Source organism: Lampris incognitus, chromosome 8, assembly GCF_029633865.1.
Source record: "Lampris incognitus isolate fLamInc1 chromosome 8, fLamInc1.hap2, whole genome shotgun sequence".
Classification (NCBI taxonomy): Eukaryota; Metazoa; Chordata; class Actinopteri; order Lampriformes; family Lampridae; genus Lampris; species Lampris incognitus.
The window spans coordinates 21,977,691-21,999,195 of record NC_079218.1 but is presented as its reverse complement, the minus strand read 5'-3'; the positions used below and the strand labels follow the sequence as shown (position 1 = coordinate 21,999,195).

The 21,505-nt window shown below is 40.1% G+C and overlaps 1 protein-coding gene across 1 annotated transcript in view; it reads left to right on the top strand.

Moving 5' to 3' along the window:
• cadm1a (cell adhesion molecule 1a) overlaps positions 1–21,505 on the top strand; it is a 560,283-nt gene that overhangs the window by 443,072 nt on the left and 95,706 nt on the right. The window contains exons 5-6 of the mRNA XM_056284957.1: positions 7,798–7,956; positions 20,592–20,688. Coding sequence (XP_056140932.1) covers positions 7,798–7,956; positions 20,592–20,688 — 256 coding nt within the window. The remainder of the gene's footprint in view (positions 1–7,797; positions 7,957–20,591; positions 20,689–21,505) is intronic.

The window sequence follows — 21,505 nt, the reverse complement described above, 5'->3', positions numbered from 1 at the left end:
AACAATGGGAGTTCTTCTCTTTTCACATGAGAGAAAAGAGCAAGAGAGATGTAAAAGTGAGGGCTAAAGAGAGGAAAGCGACAGAAGGAGGGCACTCCGTTGACTGAAGGGGACCAGAACAATGATTGGCTTTTAAGTCTTTTGAGAAAACCAAAGGGTGATTTCAATTACCCTGCAACACCTTTGCAGGAAGACTGTAAATGGATAAAATACTATTTTGGGTGTGGGCTTTTCTTTTTACACTGTTCAGGGTTTAGTTAAGCGAAGATGCTTTGTCTGATTTCAAAGGTCATTAATTACTCTGCTCACTTCCATTGAATGCAGCTGTTGGAAGAAAAAAGAATTGCAAAATGATGTAAGAAAAGACAGAGAACGCAAAGACCGAGATAAAATCTTTTGACATCCAAAGCCAATAAGTGCTGCTTTTTTTTTTCTTTCTTTTTTTTTTTTTTTTTTACATTTGAGCCTGTGCGCTGGCATTTGGATTGCAAATTCAAATTACTTCTCATTAACATCATAACGAAAGCCACTGCAAGTATAGGCTCTGAATGTTTCAATGGGACGATGACTCAATCAAACAGAGATTTATGAGTAATTTATTATTAATATTCCTGTCACTCCTCAGGAAATTCAGTTACTCTAAAATCCCATGAATTTTTCATCTCACATACTAGTTAACAGAATGTGTCATTATGTTGTAATTGAACCTATCTAGGTCAAATTATATCAAGGGTATCAGGATAGTTAGGCCTTCGAACGGTTGATCTTTTCACGTTTAGGCATTACAGTTGGACTTAGACTGTTCGCTATTATTGTTGGACTGATTTTGATTGTCGAACCTCACAGATCGGATACTGTTGAATCCGAAAGTTGTTTTAGATGTGGTTTCCGTCATAATTTTTTATAGCTAGCTGTATGGAAAAGAAAGATGCATGTATACCTGTATGTGAATCTCTAGTGATCAGTACTTCATGGTGTGTATTATTTGCTGTGCATAATCCTCATTATACATTACAGTCATTTAGCCGACGCTTTTATCCAAAGCGACTTACAATAGGGCATTTAACGTAGGAAATCAGGAGAACTACTGGTCATCAGATGTCATAAGTGCATCTAAACAAGCATCTAAGAGCAAAACCAGTGCTAAAGTAAAAGTGCAAGAAAGAGATTTTTTTTTATGAGTGAATACAATAAGTGCTAAGAACAAGTAACAGGGTAGTAGTTCTTGAAGAGGTGAGTTTTCAACCTGCACCGAAAGATGGGCAGCGACTCCGCTGTCCTGACATCAGTGGGGAGTTCATTCCACCACTGTGGTGCCAGGACAGAAAAAAGCCATGACCGGGTCGATCGGCAGCAGGGGCCTCTGAGCGACGGGGCAACCAGGCGTCCCGAGGCGGCAGAGCGAAGTGGTCAGGCGGGGGTGTAGGGCTTGACCATGGCCTGGAGATAGGAAGGCGCTGTTCCTTTCACTGCCCTGTAGGCTAGCACCAGAGTCTTAAACTGGATGCGAGCAGCTACTGGGAGCCAGTGTAGGGACATGAGAAGGGGAGTTGTGTGGGAGAACTTAGGGCGGTTGAACACCAGACAAGCTGCAGCTTTCCAAACAAGCTCCAGCAAGGAGGAAGTTGCCGTAGTCCAGCCGGGAGATGACCAGAGCCTGGATTAGCACCTGTGCCGTCTCGTCGGTGAGGAATGGGCGAATCCTCCTGATGTTATAGAGGAGAAATCTGCAGGAGCAAGCAACCGATGCAACGTTATCAGCAAACGACAGTTGGTCATCCAGGATCACACCCAGATTCCTCACAGTCCGATTTGGCGTCACCAGTGTTGTCAATGATGATGGCCAGGTCTCGGTGTCTCGGTTATACAGCTAGTTTTCTTTGGTAATAGCCACTTATTGTATAGTTTACATAACTAACCTGAGTGTGACCTACCAGGCTGCAGTATACTGTGTTCTTGAGGAGGAAAGAAAGAGAAAAAGCAAAGTCTGACTCAGGTAATGAAGACATTTCGCCACTACAGTTCCTTCAGAAAGTTACATTTTTACACGTTTTGTTCCTGTTACACTTCCAAGTTTTAATGCATTGAAGTTTTTTTTTCTGACTTCACTAACAAAATAAATTCCCTCAATTTATGAAGCAAAAAACACTTTTTAGTCAAGAACATTTGTTTTTCAAACAAGAAAAAGGCAAATTTCTCATGTACAAAAGTATTCCTCAGAGTCAGTTCTTTGGTCTTTGGCAGCAAATTGCAAGCTGCGAGTCTGCTCAGGTATGTTCATATCTGCTTTGCACAATTGGATTTTGGAATTTCTGCTCATTCCTCCATTTTTTCCGACTGCCAAATTAAATGTAGACGCATTAGTGGACAGCAATTTTCAGGTCGTACCACAGATTTTCAATGAAAACTTATTGTCTGGGCTTTGGCGGTGTCATTCCAGAATAATACAATTAAGAAAGCAGTATTCACACACGGAATGGTGTAGAGCACAGACAACAGCCATTTACAAAATGAAGAACTTTGTATATTCCTTACTTGAGCTGTGAGGCTTCTTACACATGTCGGCTATGTGGTCCTCATCAAGGTTTGAACAAAATGCTATAAACACAGACATGGTGAAATGACATGCTCTTATTTTCTCTAGACTTGTCTACTGTAACTCCCTCCGTTCTGGCTGGGCCCGATTATCCATATATGACATTGGGCAAGTGCCTGGGGGCATCAGCCAATTTGCTGTGCTGGGGGCCACCAAATGGATAAGACAACCACTAAACTTTTAAAATATTTAAAATATATTTTAAAATATTTATCATATTTTCTACAACGGCTACTTCCCCTGTGGGTCTTTCAGCACCATGGAGGGCGGTGAAGAGAAAGACGCTGTTTATTTCAGTAACTAGTGCAGCGGTTTTCAGATGTAATCCCCCCTCTGACCACAATGTGGGTTGCAATAGCAGAGTGGTGCTAGTTAGATAAAAATAGTTGTACACTTTATTGCTGAAATATATTCCTAGACCATTTTACTAATCCACCTCCTGTGTGGAATAAGAACAGTAAGTAATTTTCTGTTTTACAAAGGCGAGAAGTCAAGTCTTTTTTTTTTTTTTTTTTTTGTATAGGGCAATATCACAAATTACAAATTTGCCTCAGTGGGCTTAACAGCAACACAATATCCTGTCCTTAGACCCGCTCATCGGATGTTATTTAGAAGGAAAATCAAGTCCTTTATAAATGTTGTATCTGCCGTTTCTGACCAGGAAAACGAAAAATGTCTTTTCGTTTGTGGAAATGAAAATCAAATCACTATTCTGTATTCATTCCTTCAATTTCTGTTTCTGAAAACAACATAACAACAAAACAATTCTTATAGCCAACAAATTGCAATACATCGTCTCAATGCACTATTCCCTATGCCTTCACATCACCTCACCTGGTACTCTGATCATTCAGCTGTTCAAATGGATGCTTGCGACAGTCGTTATCAGGCCTGCCTAATTTGGTATATGGGTGGGATGATTTTCCAAGACATACTCTGTAATGGTTTTGCATTTAGGCCTCATACAGGGAATTTATGATGGAAATAATGATATTTAGTATAATGTATTGCATTGGGATGTGCGTTGCATTCAGATTTGAGCATCAGTGCAGGGGCTAGTATGGCATTTGTAGGCTCATGTCTATATCTATAGTGTAAGTTTTTTTTTGTTTTTTTGGTTGGGTCTTACATTTTTCTGTCGTATGCATGTTGAGCCTGTATATTCATGTAAATCTATGGTCTTTATACCCATAATAAAATTCCCTTTTTTTACGTGTAAAGTGGGAGGGGGGCACTTCAAATGTGGTCACCCTAGGGCACCACACTGTATAAATCCGGGCCTGCTTTCTGGCATAAACCAAAAGTCACTCTGTCGCCTCCAACTAGTTCAGAATGCAGCATTTAGGCTTCTTACTGGTTTTAATTGATGGCATCACATCACCCCTATCCTGGCCTTTCTCCGTTGGCTGTTTGTTTTAGAATTGATTTTAAGGTTTTACTGATCACTTTTAAAGCACATCGGGGCCTGGCCCCAAGCTACATGTTAGAAATGTTGACCCCGTATGAGCCAGTTCACAGCCTTATATCCTCAGGTGGGGCCCTTCTGGCCGTTGCAAAGTCGAGGCTTAAATCTAAAGCTGACTGTGCTTTTGCTGTCAGGGCCCCTCGGCTTTGGAACGACCTGCCTGAGGAGATAGGACTTGCAGAATCAGTAACTTCTTAAAACCGGTTTTTATAGGCTTGCTTTTATGTGATGTCATCTTTTTATTGCTTTTATTCTTTTAATTGTATTTATTTATATTTACAATTTGTTTTGTGTTTTACTCCCTTTTTATCTCTTTTACCATTTTTATCTTTCAACACCTTTCTGTTTTCTCTCCACCAAGTTAATGCCGCTTTTGTCTTCTTGTTTTACTTTATCTTGATTTTACCTGAATTACATAGCATACTAAGATCTGCTGCTCACTGAAACAGGTTCTCCTCATGATTTGCCTGTATTCTGCTTCTTCCATCTTCCCCTCAATGACAAGTTTCCCAGTTCCTCCTGCTGAGAACCAGCCACATAGCTTGGGGATGCTCCCACTATGGTAGATATTACCTGGGTGTTTGAGGAGCTCAAGCTTTACTCTCATTATACTACAAAATCTTCTAGGAGGTCTCCAGTTTTGTCAAATGGCTTCCTGCAAGCTTCAATTTAAACTTGATATTGGCTTTTCTCATATACACTCACTGGCCACTTTATTAGGTACACCTTGCTAGTACCGGGTTGGACCCCCTTTTGCCTTCAGAACTGCCTTAATCCTTCGTGGCATAGATTCAACAAGGTACTGGAAACATTCCTCAGAGAGTTTGGTCCATATTGACATGATAGCATCACGCAGTTGCTGCAGATTTGTCGGCTGCACATCCATGATGCGAATCTCCCGGTCCACCACATCCCAAAGGTGCTCTATTGGATTGAGCTCAGGTGACTGTGGAGGCCATTTGAGTACAGTGAACTCATTGTCATGTTCAAGAAACCAGTCTGAGATGATTCGAGCTTTATGACATGGCACGTTATCCTGCTGGAAGTACCCATCAGAAGATGGGAACACTGTGGTCATAAAGGGATGGACATGGTCAGCAACAATACTCAGGTAGGCTGTGGCGTTGACACGATGCTCAATTGGTACTAAGGGGCCCAAAGTGTGCCAAGAAAATATCCCCCACACCATTACACCACCACCACCAGCCTGAACCGTTGATACAAGGCAGGATGGATCCATGCTTTCATGTTGTTCAACGTGTTGTGCGTTCAGAGATGCTCTTCTGCATACCTCGGTTGTAATGAGTGGTTATTTGAGTTACTGTTGCCTTTCTATCAGCTCGAACCAGTCTGGCCATTCTCCTCTGACCTCTGGCATCAACAACGCATTTTCGCCCACAGAACTGCCGCTCACCGGATATTTTCTCTTTTTCGGACCATTCTCTGTAAACCCTAGAGATGGTTGTGCGTGAAAATCCCAGTAGATCAGCAGTTTCTGAAATACTCAGACCAGCCCGTCTGGCACCAACAGCCATGCCACGTTCAAAGTCACTTAAATCCCCCTTCTTCCCCATTCTGATGCTCGGTTTGAACTGCAGCAGATCGTCTTGACCATGTCTGCATGCCTAAATGCATTGAGTTGCTGCCATGTGATTGGCTGATTAGAAATTTGTGTTAACGAGCAGTTGGACAGGTGTGCCTAATAAAGTGGCCGGTGAGTGTATGTCCTTCTTTTAGCCAGTCTCCCAAAGAGGCTGAATCTGAAGGGCTGAAGAGTTTTTTTTTTTTTCATCTCTAGACAGATGCTCCTATTTCAGCCAATGAATTGCACTGCTCATTGGCTGAAATGGGATAAGCTCAACAACCCAGACACTACCAAGTTCAGGTCGCCTTTCCAAACTAAGTAGCCAGATAAAAAAGTGCAGCCTTATCTTGGTAGTGTCTGGGTTGTGCCATATTTTTTCCAGCATGCATCGAAATGCATGCATGCATTTAGCATGCATCAAGACATTTTTTTTCCAATTTTGTTGTAATGGACTTAATGGTTTCAAGGCTTTGCCAGTCTTTTTGTAACCCTCTCTAGATTTTTGCCCCCTGACTATGTCATCTCGTAGTTCCAGATGCAGTTCATTGGTCTTTATGACAGCAGGCCCAATGCAATATTGTTTCAGTTGTAAAACCTCACAACGTTGCCTTTATTTATTGTGCAGTTGTGTATTGAAACACAGGTGAAAGTATATTTACTGTGAGCGCTCAAGAAAAATGAGTACACCTGACCCAAATTAAGTTAATATAAGGGGACTTAATGCTTAAGTTATTTTCAGGATTCAGTTCTGAATACGTACTTTATTTCATTTTGATATTATAGAGAACTATTTCTATAGGAACAGAAAAAAAATCCCATTTAAATATGTTTTAATTTGGCATTGCAAAACAGCAAAACACGAAATACTCAATGGGGTATAAATACTGTCACTGCTATATTTCAGTGTAAGATATATTTTCAAGGGAAACCCTCCAGCTCCCATTTCAGGTGCCCTTTAAGCATCCAAAAAACCCATTTTCCCAAGCATCAAAATGACTCCGCTATGATAACAGCTTCAGAGCAGCATGCGGTAAATGGATATTATCCTTTTTTTAGGATGTGCTTGACTTAAGGAAAGATGCAGCAGTCAAAGCATAAAGAGTATGGTGTTTTATTTGAACAGTTCACATGATAACAGATTTACTCGTCCTGCATTTCTCTGGAATTTTTTTCAAAGCTTTTAGCACTACCATGTTAGTTTTATTGAACGGACATAAATACACTTGTGTAACAAACTGTTTGGAAGAGGGGCGACAGAGATAAAATAATCAATCTCTGTTTCCTACGCTATCCCTCTAATTAACTTGTATAACTTCGATGAGTTTTCATTGCACTATATTACTACTATAAGATATCTTTGCCCTCCTTACAATCAGAGGAAGAGTGTGGTGTGTGGCCCTCAGATTTGGCAGCGGTGCACAAAGGGTAGGCAGAAAATATCTTCCTTGATAAGGCTAAATGTGTGATTCATCGTTGCACAACTGGCCCTGACAGCAGGGAGTTTTAAAATTGATTCAGCTTTTCTGACCACTCCCAAGGACAACTCCTTCACTTCAACTCTTAAATATTTTGCAAGGTCACTATTAAAAGAAGGCAGTTTGCACAGACCCACAATAGCTGTCTTTTGTCTGTGGGATTTTTTTTCCAGCATTATCCCCTTACCCTCTGCAGCTTAGAGTCAAAAAGTTGAAGCTTTTGTGTTTTCTTTACAAAGCTCCTTAAACAAAACAATTTTTCACAGTGCTAACACACCAAGGACACAGAATATAAACTAGACAGAAAGAAAAATACAATCCTATTAAGACATTTGACTGTGTGCGCAGGTGCACACAAACCTTTGTGTGGGCGGCGTGCATGTGTGTGCGACCGTGCATGCGGGTGTGAGCGTGCATGCGGGTTAGCATGTCTACAGAAAGTTCCAGGTCCACAGTTTGAAAGAATCAACAATAGACATACAGCCAGTAAAAAACTCAGAGGCACCTTAAGCACAAGAAAAATGGAGGAACATTTATTCTGTTTTCCCAAATGTGCCGTCTCCACATGGAGTATTCTAAAACTCAAAGGATTTTCAGGTTCGTAAAAGGTCAAGTCCAGAAATTTGACCTCTATACTGCTTTGTTAAAACCTGGCTGTTTTTGTTCTCTACTCCAGGTAAACCAAAAGTGGAGGTCACTTATGATAAGATGTACACAATCACCAGCCGAATAACATTCACTGTCAGCAAGGAGGACGACGGCGTGCCTGTGGTATGCATTGTGGACCACCCAGCAGTTAAGGACTTCCAAGCTCAGAGATACCTGGAGGTGCAATGTAAGTAACTTTGCTCAGTGATTAATTATGCTATTAAAAAAATAAATAAATAAATAAATACAGTAAACTAGCAGCATGTCAAATTTTTGTTGCAGTCAAGGCCTTGTAGAAGAATTTAGAAACGCATCAGGTATTAAAGTACCAAGACCTAAACAGAACCCTACACCTTGAACTCCATCTTCTAATAAACTACGGTATCATGAGGTCTGAACAAAACCTCAGACCATGTTACCGCCTATCTTTTAACAAGTTTATCACAGTCTCTTTAAACTTTTTACTTGGAGTCTGAGTTCAGATTAGAGACAAAAATAAATAAACCCAGCCAGCAAACATTCTTTTTACGCAGTGTTTGAGTTTTAAAAGGGAAATGATAACAATTTTCAACATTATATCTATCTATCTATCTACACACAGGGTTTGGTGGTAACAGAATACAAGTAACGACTTCACATATTCAGAATACAGATATGAAGTATTTGTATTCAGCCCGTGCTACATTTAGAAGCACTAGTATTCATTTTACAGATACTTTGTAAGTTTTTAGAATACTTTTAGAATACTTCCCTCCCAATCACCGTTGCCATTATGGGTGGTACTATTTGTTCACATTTCATTCATGGACGAGTGCAAGCTCAGGTGAAAGTTGAAAACCAAATGAAAAGAAATTGTCTTTCAAAAGGCTTAGGCTGGGGGCGTCGCATAGTGGTCTGCTAACTACCAACATGGGGATTGGTGGTTTGAGTCCCCGTGTTGCCTCCAGCTTGGTCGGGCATTCCCGGAGACACAATCTGACAATTGGCCGTGTCTGCAGGTAGGGAGCTGGATGTGGGTATATGTCCTGGTCGCTGCACTAGTACCTCCTCTGGTCAGTCAGGGCGCCTGTTCAGGGGGGAGGAGGAACTTGGTGGAGTAGCGTGATCCTCCCATGTGCTACATCCGCCTGGTGAAACTCCTCACTGTCAGGTGAAAAGTAGCAGCTAGTGACTCCACATGTATCGGAGGAGGCATGTGGTAGTCTGTAGCCCTCCCCAGATCAGCAGAGGGGATGGAGGAGCGACCGGGATGGCTCAGAAGAGTGGGGTAATTGGCCAGATACAAGTGGGGAGAAAAAGGTGGGGGAATAAAAAAAAAGGCTTAGGCAACAGTCTGCAACAGCAATGACAAAACCCATGAAAAACTAATTGCCGCAATAGATACTCTATGAATCGTAGTTCATGTAATGTGTTTTTGCCAGTGTGTGTGTGTGTGTCTGTGCACAGTTCCAGTATGTACATTTTCCCCCTCATAGCTTATTTCTCATAAATACAACATGATAATGATAATTATGATCATAATAATATCAAAGTGAGGTCTATGAAAATTGTTATGCCCCACCGCCGACCTTGCTCCCAGTTAAAAGTAATCATACAATCAATTATGAACTAAACTATTTTCATATCAGCATGCGTGAAGTCCCTCTTGTGCACACCGGACGTCAGTAGAGCACAGCAGTAAGTGACAGATGGTCAACACATTTTGACGTAATGGCGGATACTAACAGTATCACCAAGGAATAAACATTGTGCCATAAATAATATTCATGATACAGCACAACTGTTTCAAATGTGCCTTTGGACTATCTATTCTAAATGTTACTCTTTTTGGGTATTATAAATGAATGCGTTGCTGATTAGATTCAGGGTAATGTATTCAGTATTCATGCACCAAATACTTTCTTCCAAAATATTCTATCCACCCGTGTATGTGTGTGTCTTATCTTGTGTGGGTAACATTCCATTAGCAGCCATATTTTTCTCTTTTTCTTTTTTGATTTTTTTCCCCCTTTTTCTTCCAATTGTCCTTGTCTAATTACCCCACTCTTCCGAGCTGTCCCGGTCGCTGCTCCACCCCCTCTGCCGATCCGGAGAGGGCTGCAGACTACCGCATGTCTCCTCCGATACATGTGGAGTCTCCAGCTGCTTCTTTTCCCCTGAAAGTGAGGAGTTTCACCAGGGGGACATAACGTGTGGGAGGATCACACTATTCCCCCCAGTTCCCCCTGCCGCCCCGAACAGACATCCCAACCGACCAGAAGAGGTGCTAGTGCGGCAACCAGGACACATACCCACATTTGGCTTCCCACCTGCAGAGAGGGCCAGTTGTATCTGTAGGGATGCCCGACCAAGCCGGAAGTAATGCGGGGATTCGAACTAGCCATCCCTGTGTCGGTAGGCAACAGAATAGACCACTACACTACCCGGATACTAGCAGCCATAATATTCAGTCTTCTGTGTCTGAAATTGTGTGGAAGAGTGTCCACCAGTGATGTAACTGATGGACAATCCATGAATGTGGGAGCTACAAGTCTTATTTCCTGGTGTGATGCTGCTTTCAGTGGGGTTAATTGAAATAAGATAATGTGAATAACATAGTATGTTTCATTTAGCTGTTGTAGCAAATGCCACTGAATGTCATATAAAGATGGCAGTTCAAGGATTGTCTGCCAGTGATGTCATTTACATACATTTTTCCGCACAATTTCGGCAGCAGAAGAATACTCAGTATCGTGGCTGGTAATAGAGTGTTATCCCTACAGCATACATTTATATACATTTATATATATATACATTTATATATATATATATATATATATATATATATATATATAGCAAGAGAGAGAATATTGAAAATCATCATTGTTGTTCTGTAAACATTTCAAATGTAGGAAATGGGCTTATGCTCAGTCTAAGGTTTTATCTCCTCTCGCCTTTGCAAAACTATCCCCCCAAACAAGGCTGAAAGCTTTGATGCATCGCTATTTGGCATGCCATTGTAACCTTATATCTCGTTACCTCTGGTGTGTCCAACTTTTCTAATAAAAAAAAAAAACAACCACCAAAAAAACCAACCTTTTTTTTCTCCATTTGACCTTTGTGAGGGTGTGAAAGAGAAGAAGGTGGGCTCATCTAAAGAGGCAGCATGGCATTTTACTGGCCTCTGATAATTGAGGAGCTTGCATGGACCACTCACCTATCCTCCTCCCAGTGATTCATGCAGGGAATGCTATCACGCCCTTTACATTAATGGACACCGAAAAGGCAAATCCAAAGGGTCAGTCCAGATTTTCATTGACCTCACAAATAGATGGGCGCAATCAAATATGACATTTGGATAACATAGGAAGAAGCTTATAATGTGCAGCACACATCCAGAGAAATAATCATCTCAAAATGATGCAGCCAAAATACTACTTTGGTTTGCCATATAGTATCTACGTATAGTCTGTAATACAGCTTTGCTATGTTGCTTTAGAGGTTAATTTATTTAGTGTTGAGATTGCTGAGTGCATTCCTTCCTAAGAAATATAAAAAAAATGAATGCATAGTCAGGGGAAAGGGAAATCAAATAAGCTAATGGTATGGACCAGTATAAGCAAAGCAAGCTGTTGTGTACCACTGCCTGGCTGTGTGTCCCTTAAGGTCATAAGCTCAGCGAGCCTAGGGACGATGGATAGCCCCATCTTGTGTGATTATGTGGTGAAGTACACTATAAAAAGAGAATTATTTGGTTACCATAATGATGATGGCTCTCTTGCGTACAATAGACACAATTTCATTTCCACTGAAGAGACAAATAGAGAATCTGGCTTTCTTCCCTGTCATTTATTTATTTATTTGTGAAAATGTTATTCAGCCCAAAGAAAGGAAAGCCTCACCATAACCCTTTGGAAAAGAGCTCAATGGCTTCTTCATCTTTTTGTTGTCATGAAGACACGGTTGGATGGCATTGTGAGTAAAAAAAAAAAAGGCAAGCTCTGCAGGGCTACATTTGGCACCAAGAGGAAGCAAAGGACAAGTGACTGCTATCTAAATCTGCTACCACTAAGCAGAAGGTTTGCTGTCACGTATATGTCCCGTGTCCATCAGAAAGCGTAACTGCCTGCCATGGACAGGTTGTGATTTAGGCAGATGGACAGCAGGGATAGACATTGTTTGTGGTTGGGAAGGTCAGACAGCATTAAAGTCAGCTGTTGATGTGTGCTGCAACTTTCCTCATGGCTCTGACTGTACCTCCACAGAATCACTTAGTAAAACGAAAGACCTAATTGCTAGCTCAGGATGCAATACAGGCCCAAAAATAGACTAATTTGCATTGCAACAGGTACCCCATACGTATACTGTACAACCAAACTGTTGTAACATAACCAAACTTGAAGGTCCTGGACATAGTATATGTAAAGAAACTGTCAAAATACAGAAAATACCTTCGTAAACAAGGACTGTAGAGATAGCTGAAAACATGTATCCACAGAAATGTCACCCCTGGATTTACTCAGTAATCAAAAACATGCCAATCGGTCTAAAATGGTTAAACATATTAGCCACTATAAACAGCTACCATCTGCAATGAAACAGAACTAGGACACTTGGGGATAGGGGTCCGTAATGGGTTAAATCATTTAAAATATTTACATTTCACGGGTATCTAATTGGAAACCTTCCTAAAATGTGTTCTACGTGTAGTCAGTCAGAAAGACATAAATATTCCCTTCCAGAATGTCCAATATATACTGCAACTCAGGCAAAGGTATTATGTTTAATAGTTTTTCTAATTATTGTCCAGTGAAATGCACATAATGGTGAGGTTTTCTGCGCTCTTTCCCTTCTTCTATTGTCCTCCCTCTCTCTGCTCAGTATGACAGCACATTTGAGCCAGCTTTTTCCCCTGAACAAAAGGGATTTCAGGTTAAGCTGGGGGCAAACAGAGCAAAGAGGGCCTTGTTAGTATTTATTGATGGTAAAACACAGGGGCGATGTACAATTGTAATGTTGTGTTGGCTTTTATATTTTTCTAACAGAAATGTCTGCAGCTCAGATAGTGTTTGTTGCAATTGTCCTTTGTTCATGGTTGTATCTACCACCAATTAGGTAGCAATAGTTTATGGTATAACATTGTATATTGTACATTGTTTATGCTATAACCCTTTTTTTTAGCTTTGATTCCAAAGATTGCTCTGTTCTGTGATGCTGAAAACACACAAGACGGTCTAATGATCATACTGCCATATAACACTACTCAAAGAACTACAGTAACTATAGGTTTTCTGCAAGGGAAATGTCACATGTATTTCTGGCCTGGAATAAGATCCCACCAGAGCCTTCCCTCATGTGTGTCCACTGACCTTATACTCCGCTCAGCTTTCCTACTTTCCAAATAAAATATATTTTTTAAATACATTAGTCATTTAGCTGACGCTTTTATCCAAAGCCACTTACAATAAGTGCATTTAACGCAAGAAATCAGGAGAACTACTAGTCATCAGAGGTCATAAGTGCATCTAAACAAGCATCTAAGGGCAAAACCAGTGCTAAAGTAAAAGTGCAAGAAAGATATTTTTTTTTATGAGTGAATACAATAAGTGCTAAGAGCAAGTAACAGGGTAGTAGTTCTTAAAGAGGTGAGTTTTCAACCTGCGCGGAAAGATGGGGAATAAAGATTGATTGGGGTTATAATTGCATTCTTCCAAGGATGAAAATGTGCGCATCCTTGATAGGGAGGAACGCTGCTTTGAACAGGAAGTCAAAGAGGCCATCTATGTGAAGAGGAAACAACCATCCCTGAACCGAAGGGGGGCGTCTAAGAGTACATCTTTCGTCACTTTACAATGCTGGGATTGCCATTATTCTCCAATCCTCTGTGAATAGTACACATGGCCATTATAACATTGTAATTAATGGTCAAGACAATTTGCATATCAAACCGACTGTTGGTTTCGGTAGTTATGCAGCTGTGTTGTTTATAAAGGTGGGGATCCCTGCAGTCAGTTGAGACTGAATAAGTCACTTGTATAAGTGATGAAACGTTTCTTGCACTAAACGTTGTGTCCAGGTAAACCGATTCAACTCTCTGGGATTAATGGCATACTCTGTTTAAATGTTTAGATAAGGCAGCATTAGAGAGACCATAGCACACTGTGAATGACCAGCCAATACACTGTACCTATATTAATTAGCCCTGTGCTTTTAGTTAATGATCTGGATCTATCAACCTGTCACAAGTTTATATACAGCAAACCACTCAGCTAACTCGAAGCGCTCTCTCTAAGCCAAGATGTGCCGTATTTCCCAGACTATAAGTCGCTAGTTTTTGTTTTTTGTTTTTTTTGTTTTTGATTTTTTTTTCGCTCGTCTAGCTGGTCCTGTGACTTACGTTCCAAAGCAATTTATATAATGTAATTTTGTCGGACAATACACTGCATTCAAACTAAGGCCACTAGATAGCACTGTTTAATCTTGTGACTCTTGAAAATATTGCACCGCCCATAGAAATTAAGAAGAAGAAAAAATAATGTGAGTATAACGGACATTGAACTGTTTGCCATGGTCGTTTGAGTAGTTCAAAAGAAAATGGGGATTGTTGTTAGTTGTTGTGATGACAGCACGTCAGTAGGGCTGTAAATGTTTGTACTACACTGCTCATTTGGTCGATGCTGCAAAACCTCACTTCAGTGAGTCCACAACTTAAAAAAAAAAGTCCATGACTTGCCGCAAGTCAGTTTATATGGAAGTTTTACACGAAAGTTAGCCCGGTACAACAGTCACAGTTCTTTGCAATGGCAGCAGTTCAGATAAAAATAGCCGCTGCCCTGACCATCCTGCTATGCTGATTTGAATTGGAATGTCCCTTCTACTGTTATTCAGTTTCAGTGGTACCACCACATAAATGTGACTTATACACCGAAGCAATTTATGTAGGGTTTTTTTCTTTACAACAACGTTTTTTTTTTTGCTGAGTGTGACTATACTGTGGTGCGACTTGTAGGCCGGGAAATTCGGTAAGGAACAGACGTCACTAGGAAAAAAAAAAACCTGGCGATGGAATGGCCTGGAGAGCTGGGCCTATCAGTAGCATAGATCTGCTGACATGATTGTCCGTCACGGTGAAAGAAAGAGGTGTAAGAGCTGTGGGATCTTTGTACTATCAGCCCGCTAATGGATCAGCCAAATGTGGTTCCTGTCACCTGCTCTGCATGCAAACATACATACTTTACTCAAACACGGTAACATTTGAACTTCTTTTAAATAGAATGATTTCAGTTTCTCTATAATTGCCTTCAAAGTTAAGATAAATTAATTCATTTGTACCCAAAACTGTACATCTTTTTCATATACTGACTCTAACACACTGTGGGAGTACAGGAATGAGGAGATGGAGAGATTGAGTCAAGTCAATTCCGTTTACTCGCCACACAAAACGACACCGATACAGCACAATCTCTCGTGGCAACCAGCTAACCGCTAGGCTGCTGCAAACATGGCTCCACCCCAGAAACTCTAAGCAGTGCCTACGTCAGCACTCTGAACGTCTGCCTTAAAGGAGCAGCAGCCCCTGGTGAATCTACCCTCAATTGTGTATCACCACAATGAAACATTTAATATGTAGTACTACTGTATGACTATATTAAACTATAAACTTAAACCTGCAATTTACCACTTTGTGACAGAACTATTACCACATGGATCTGGATCCAATCAGCCTCAGATTGTCATCTCTTAACTGATTTGAGATGCAGTACAGGTATTTGGTAATATCATATACAACCAGCCAATGAACCAATGTCTGTCTAAGCTAAGTATGTTGCACCATGTATCTGCACTGAGTATAAAGGCTATACAGCATCAATCAGAATCATGTTTATTGGCCATGTAGGTTTGCACATACATGGAATTTGACTCCGGTTTTGTGGCTCTCTCAGTGTACTTAACATAGAACAGTAACACTACAACACAACAATCTTCAGAGATATACACAAGGAGTGACTTATACAGGTGAAATAAGAGGGGATAAAATGCAATGGGGCAGAGAACATATCAGAGATGCTGAAATAGATGTTAGCAGGTTACTTACATACATGCCTGAGGTTTAGATGGACATGACAGAACATACCAGTGAACGTACAATGTACAGTACAATATACTGGTACTGGTATTTACTCAACAAAGCAAGATGAGAAAAGCTTTTGATATTGTTTTTTGTTTTAGTACTATGTTGAAATTCAGACAGATTTATGTCAAGATTAAATCAGACCAAAATGAAGAACGATTTTCATAGTGACACAATTATCACTATGCGTCAAGGCAGGTTAAAACCATTTGAATCAGAAAATTCAGTAGTGGATATTGCTGTTTTGCTGATGATAAACCTGCTTTAGAACAAGTCGGGTTTATGTTGCCAATGCTCAGTCATAGCTCCCAACAACATACGTAGCCCCCAGCAACACACGTAGCTCACAGCAACATGCCTTTACAATGAATCGGTATGTTGATATTTTCAATATATTGTGAGTTGCTCTGACATGGAGCGGCGACACTGCGGGGGCAGCATGGGTTGAGCACATGGTTGTTATTAGTCTCGTGCTTTATGATAAATGTCAAAGCCGTTTATTGTGACCAAATTACAGTCATTTCTGAGGTTGTTTGGGTGCGTCCGAAAAGTGGGAAAAAAATGTGTTGTTCTTGTTGACATATTTTTGATAAGAAACAAAAACCTCAATTGCTATTCCAACAGGCTTTTTTTATTTTTTTTATACAGTTTGGTCGCTGTTGACCTGACATGTAAAATCCCTGCTTTCATTTCATTTGTATTTAGACTTTACTTATTGTGTGAGCTTTTTTGACCAGTTTACCAAAAGGGAACTTTTTATCTACATTGTCTCACAGCTTGTGGTTATAGAAATCCATTTTAGCTCAACAATTGCCATATTATGCTACAGAAATGCAGAATGCGTGTTCATGTGTGCCAAGATGAGTGTTCATGGATAGATGTTAAACACAGGGCCACAGGACTAAAGGCTATAGAATAGAAAGTAAACACTGAATCAAATCTACTCTCCCTATGCTGACTTAGTCTTGTTTTTGTGTTTCAATGATTTCACTCAGTCATGTCCAGATACTATTATGCAAATCGTCTATGATTTTACATTTTAAAGGAAAATTCTGTTGTTGTTTTTTTATATCCTGGGTCTTATTTTTTGCAGTTTTTGCATATCAGTTGGGATATCATTTTACTGACCAGCTTCATTTTGGAGATCTTGGAAACAGGACCACTGCTTGGCATAGCTTTACTACAGTGCAACAGTGTCAGACCAACGGAGTACTTAATAGCCCTATTTAAATTATTGAACATATTGTTTTAACAATTGTATATAAAAACATTTTATTCCTGTTACAAACATATTTGTTAGTATCAAGTGATATTTTAATAGCATTGTATATATATATATATATATATATATATATATATATATATATATATATATAACTTTGTTAAAAGAAACACTCAACGGTAGGAAAAGTGAGCAAAATAATCTATACATATATATAAAAACATTACAACCAATGGGACTGGGGTTTATATATATATATATATATATATATATATATATATATATATATAAACATGGATACAGGAAAACAGATTTGAATACATTGCAGTACAGGCTAGCTGCTAATGTTTTATTCACAAAGAATCACACAGTTTACGTTGTCCAGCGTCACGCCCCTAATTTCGGTTAGACAGCGACCAATCAGATAGGGAAACATTCAAATTATAACAACCAATGGGGCAGGTAGTTATGATGCACAGCAACCAATGGAGGGGTAGAAAACATTACAACCAATGGGACTGGGGTTTGATTTGAAAAGCATTTAGGGGCCAGGGCACTGTTGAAATGGCATATATTAGAAACATAACAAGGTACTTTATGTGAATTATATATTGGGGTGGTGTTGGGGCACAGTTGGAAGGACAGGCAGTTAAAATATTAAAAACACATTTTAAAAAAAACTAATAAACTTCATATGTGTATCATCTAATGGGGGGGAGAATAATAAAGACGTTTTACTTATAGTTACAAAGGAGATATTTTTTTCGGTGTCTACAACTGGTGGCCAATTCGTTTCTATTATTCAAGGTGGCCATATCAGGGGGTTTTTTTTATATATTTTTTTTCTTTGTGAATAAAACAGCAGCTGATGAGTGCGAGACGCACGAAACAGGCCTGTACTGCAATGTATTAAAATCTTTTTTCCTGTATCCGTGTTGATATTCCACTCCTCATTTGTCAAGCACTCACAACACCATTGACAGTTTCAGAAAAAACACTATATACACTACCGTTCAAAAGTTTGGGATCACCCAAACAATTTTGTGTTTTCCATGAAAAGTCACACTTATTCACCACCATATGTTGTGAAATGAATAGAAAATAGAGTCAAGACATTGACAAGGTTAGAAATAATGATTTGTATTTGAAATAAGATTTTTTTTACATCAAACTTTGCTTTCGTCAAAGAATCCTCCATTTGCAGCAATTACAGCATTGCAGACCTTTGGCATTCTAGCTGTTAATTTGTTGAGGTAATCTGGAGAAATTGCACCCCACGCTTCCAGAAGCAGCTCCCACAAGTTGGATTGGTTGGATGGGCACTTCTTTGAGCAGATTGAGTTTCTGGAGCATCACATTTGTGGGGTCAATTAAACGCTCAAAATGGCCAGAAAAAGAGAACTTTCATCTGAAACTCGACAGTCTATTCTTGTTCTTAGAAATGAAGGCTATTCCATGCGAGAAATTGCTAAGAAATTGAAGATTTCCTACACCGGTGTGTACTACTCCCTTCAGAGGACAGCACAAACAGGCTCTAACCAGAGTAGAAAAAGAAGTGGGAGGCCGCGTTGCACAACTGAGCAAGAAGATAAGTACATTAGAGTCTCTAGTTTGAGAAACAGACGCCTCACAGGTCCCCAACTGGCATCTTCATTAAATAATACCTGTTAGAGCCTGTTTGTGCTGTCCTCTGAAGGGAGTAGTACACACCGGTGTAGGAAATCTTCAATTTCTTAGCAATTTCTCGCATGGAATAGCCTTCATTTCTAAGAACAAGAATAGACTGTCGAGTTTCAGATGAAAGTTCTCTTTTTCTGGCCATTTTGAGCGTTTAATTGACCCCACAAATGTGATGCTCCAGAAACTCAATCTGCTCAAAGAAGTGCCCATCCAACCAATCCAACTTGTGGGAGCTGCTTCTGGAAGCGTGGGGTGCAATTTCTCCAGATTACCTCAACAAATTAACAGCTAGAATGCCAAAGGTCTGCAATGCTGTAATTGCTGCAAATGGAGGATTCTTTGACGAAAGCAAAGTTTGATGTAAAAAAAATCTTATTTCAAATACAAATCATTATTTCTAACCTTGTCAATGTCTTGACTCTATTTTCTATTCATTTCACAACATATGGTGGTGAATAAGTGTGACTTTTCATGGAAAACACAAAATTGTTTGGGTGATCCCAAACTTTTGAACGGTAGTGTATATATATATATATATATATATATACATATATTGTAACGACCACAGATGACTAGACTCGCTAGCTCTTGGCTAAGGGGTTGGACCCTTTAGTCAACTGGTTAACGTAGTCACCCGTGGTGCGGGAGACCCAGGTTCGCATCCTGGCTGCGGCGGTTCCCAGCTACCCCCTGAGTTTGCTACAATATATGTATATATCTCCGCTTCCGGTGTGGGAAGATGGCTGCATGAATTCACGTTTGCAGTGGCCTCACCCATTACCGGTGTGAGAAGACCGCGGCGCAAATGTATGTTTGCGGCGGTGTGGTGTGTCGAAGGTGTCTGGCTGGGAGAGCTGGCGTTGGATCGACTGGGGGAGCCTGGTCTGCTGCGTCCTATGGGCCCAGGGACCACGGCGCTGCTTGGAGCTGCGCCCGAGGAGGAAACACCGAGGCTGGTCTGACAGGACCCTGAAGTGGAGCAGGCTAAACTAACTGCTAAACCATGCAGACCGGCAGTTCTGACAGCCATCCTGGCATTCGCTCTCTTTGACAGTGATTTTTTTATTATTTTTTTTTATGGACGTGTTTTTGTAATTTTTTTGTAGTTTGGAATAAAGTGTTCTTGTAGTTTGGATGTGTTTTTGTCTTTGTGTTGCACTACTGTGGGCTGGGGGAAACGATAATTTGTTTCATTTCATATGTGCAGGTGCATGGAATGAAATGACAAATAAATGTTCCTGATTCCTGATATTATATAGCGTTTTTTGACATATATATATATATATATATATATATATATATATATATATATATATATATATATATACCTACTGTCATCATCATCATCATCAGTTTTATTGCCATGTCTTTTATGGGACTGTGTCTCCTGCTTCACCTTTTTATCATCATACTCCTCTTTATGTCTCTTTGCCTCTGCTCCTCTGTTTGCACTTTGTCAGATATGGCTGTAGCTGACCGTTAAATAGGATATAGTTAATGTTACTACATTCTTGGCCATAAAGATACCAGATTACATGTGATGAAGTCACATCCTAAAACTTTTAGCAGTCACCTCTCTCCATCATCCTCCTCTAAATCATTTGCTTAAAAAACATGATCATTTCTATGTCCACAACTGACAGTCAGGCTGACTGATTAGCAAGTGTCAATATTGGTTATGACATTGTTTAATCTTAGCCTGCTCGGTGTGACATATCTATTGTGTTGCCTGAGCAAAGCCTCACAGAGGTTGTAACTTGTCGTAGTTTCTAAAGTTGCCTCTGCCTGTCTGTCTTTCTCAACCTTATAGACAAACCAGAGGTGAAGATTGTGGTGGAGTTTCCCTCAGGTCTAACCAGGGAAGGGGAGAACCTGGAACTGACCTGCCAGGCCAAAGGCAAACCCCAGTAAGGAGACACACACACACACACACACACACACACACACACAAGACACACAAGAAACACAAAATCACACCCCTTGCACAAGCCAATTAAAAATCTGCCTCTGAAGATGATTTGCCCACATTGTAAGTGCATGCATACTCATGTACGCACTCACAAACCTTGACAGCATTGCTGATGTGTGCAAATGAATATTTACAGACGTGATTATCAAATGGCAGGCTTTAACCGCACTGATGTTGGCAGCAGAGTATGTGTTTTTATGGTATTTTCAGCAAAGTCTCAAATAATTTAGGATGATTTCAACTGCTTTTTTTTTTTTTTATTGGCTGCCTGAGGCAGTATGATGTTTCTCACCCCTCATTATGTTGCCATGCTAATGTTGGCTGCAGTGCTATTGATCCACTTTCATTCAAACAGAAGTGCAGGGTACGAGCCGTACGCTGAGCAATACCCTGCACAGCCTACAATATTGCAAACATAAAAACTCCTTGATCAAACACTGATCTATGTATACTACACTAACTTATGTAGCCACAAGATAACGACTATACCCACAACGTTAAATTAATAAATATATATACAATTTTGTTTTGAAATGCAAAAAATGTTTTAAACGTGGAATCCCACTGGATTCATTTAAAACGTTTTATGGTATTTTTGTGGATACCAAGTCAATAAGTTAAGCTGGAGAGGGGAGGGGGGATCAAAGTTCATCTTTTTATCAAGCAAAACCAATATAGTGTACTGTTTGTGAATCTGATCGCCATTGCTGCACTGGGAATGGTAAGAATTATGAAATATATTTTTTACTCTGTAT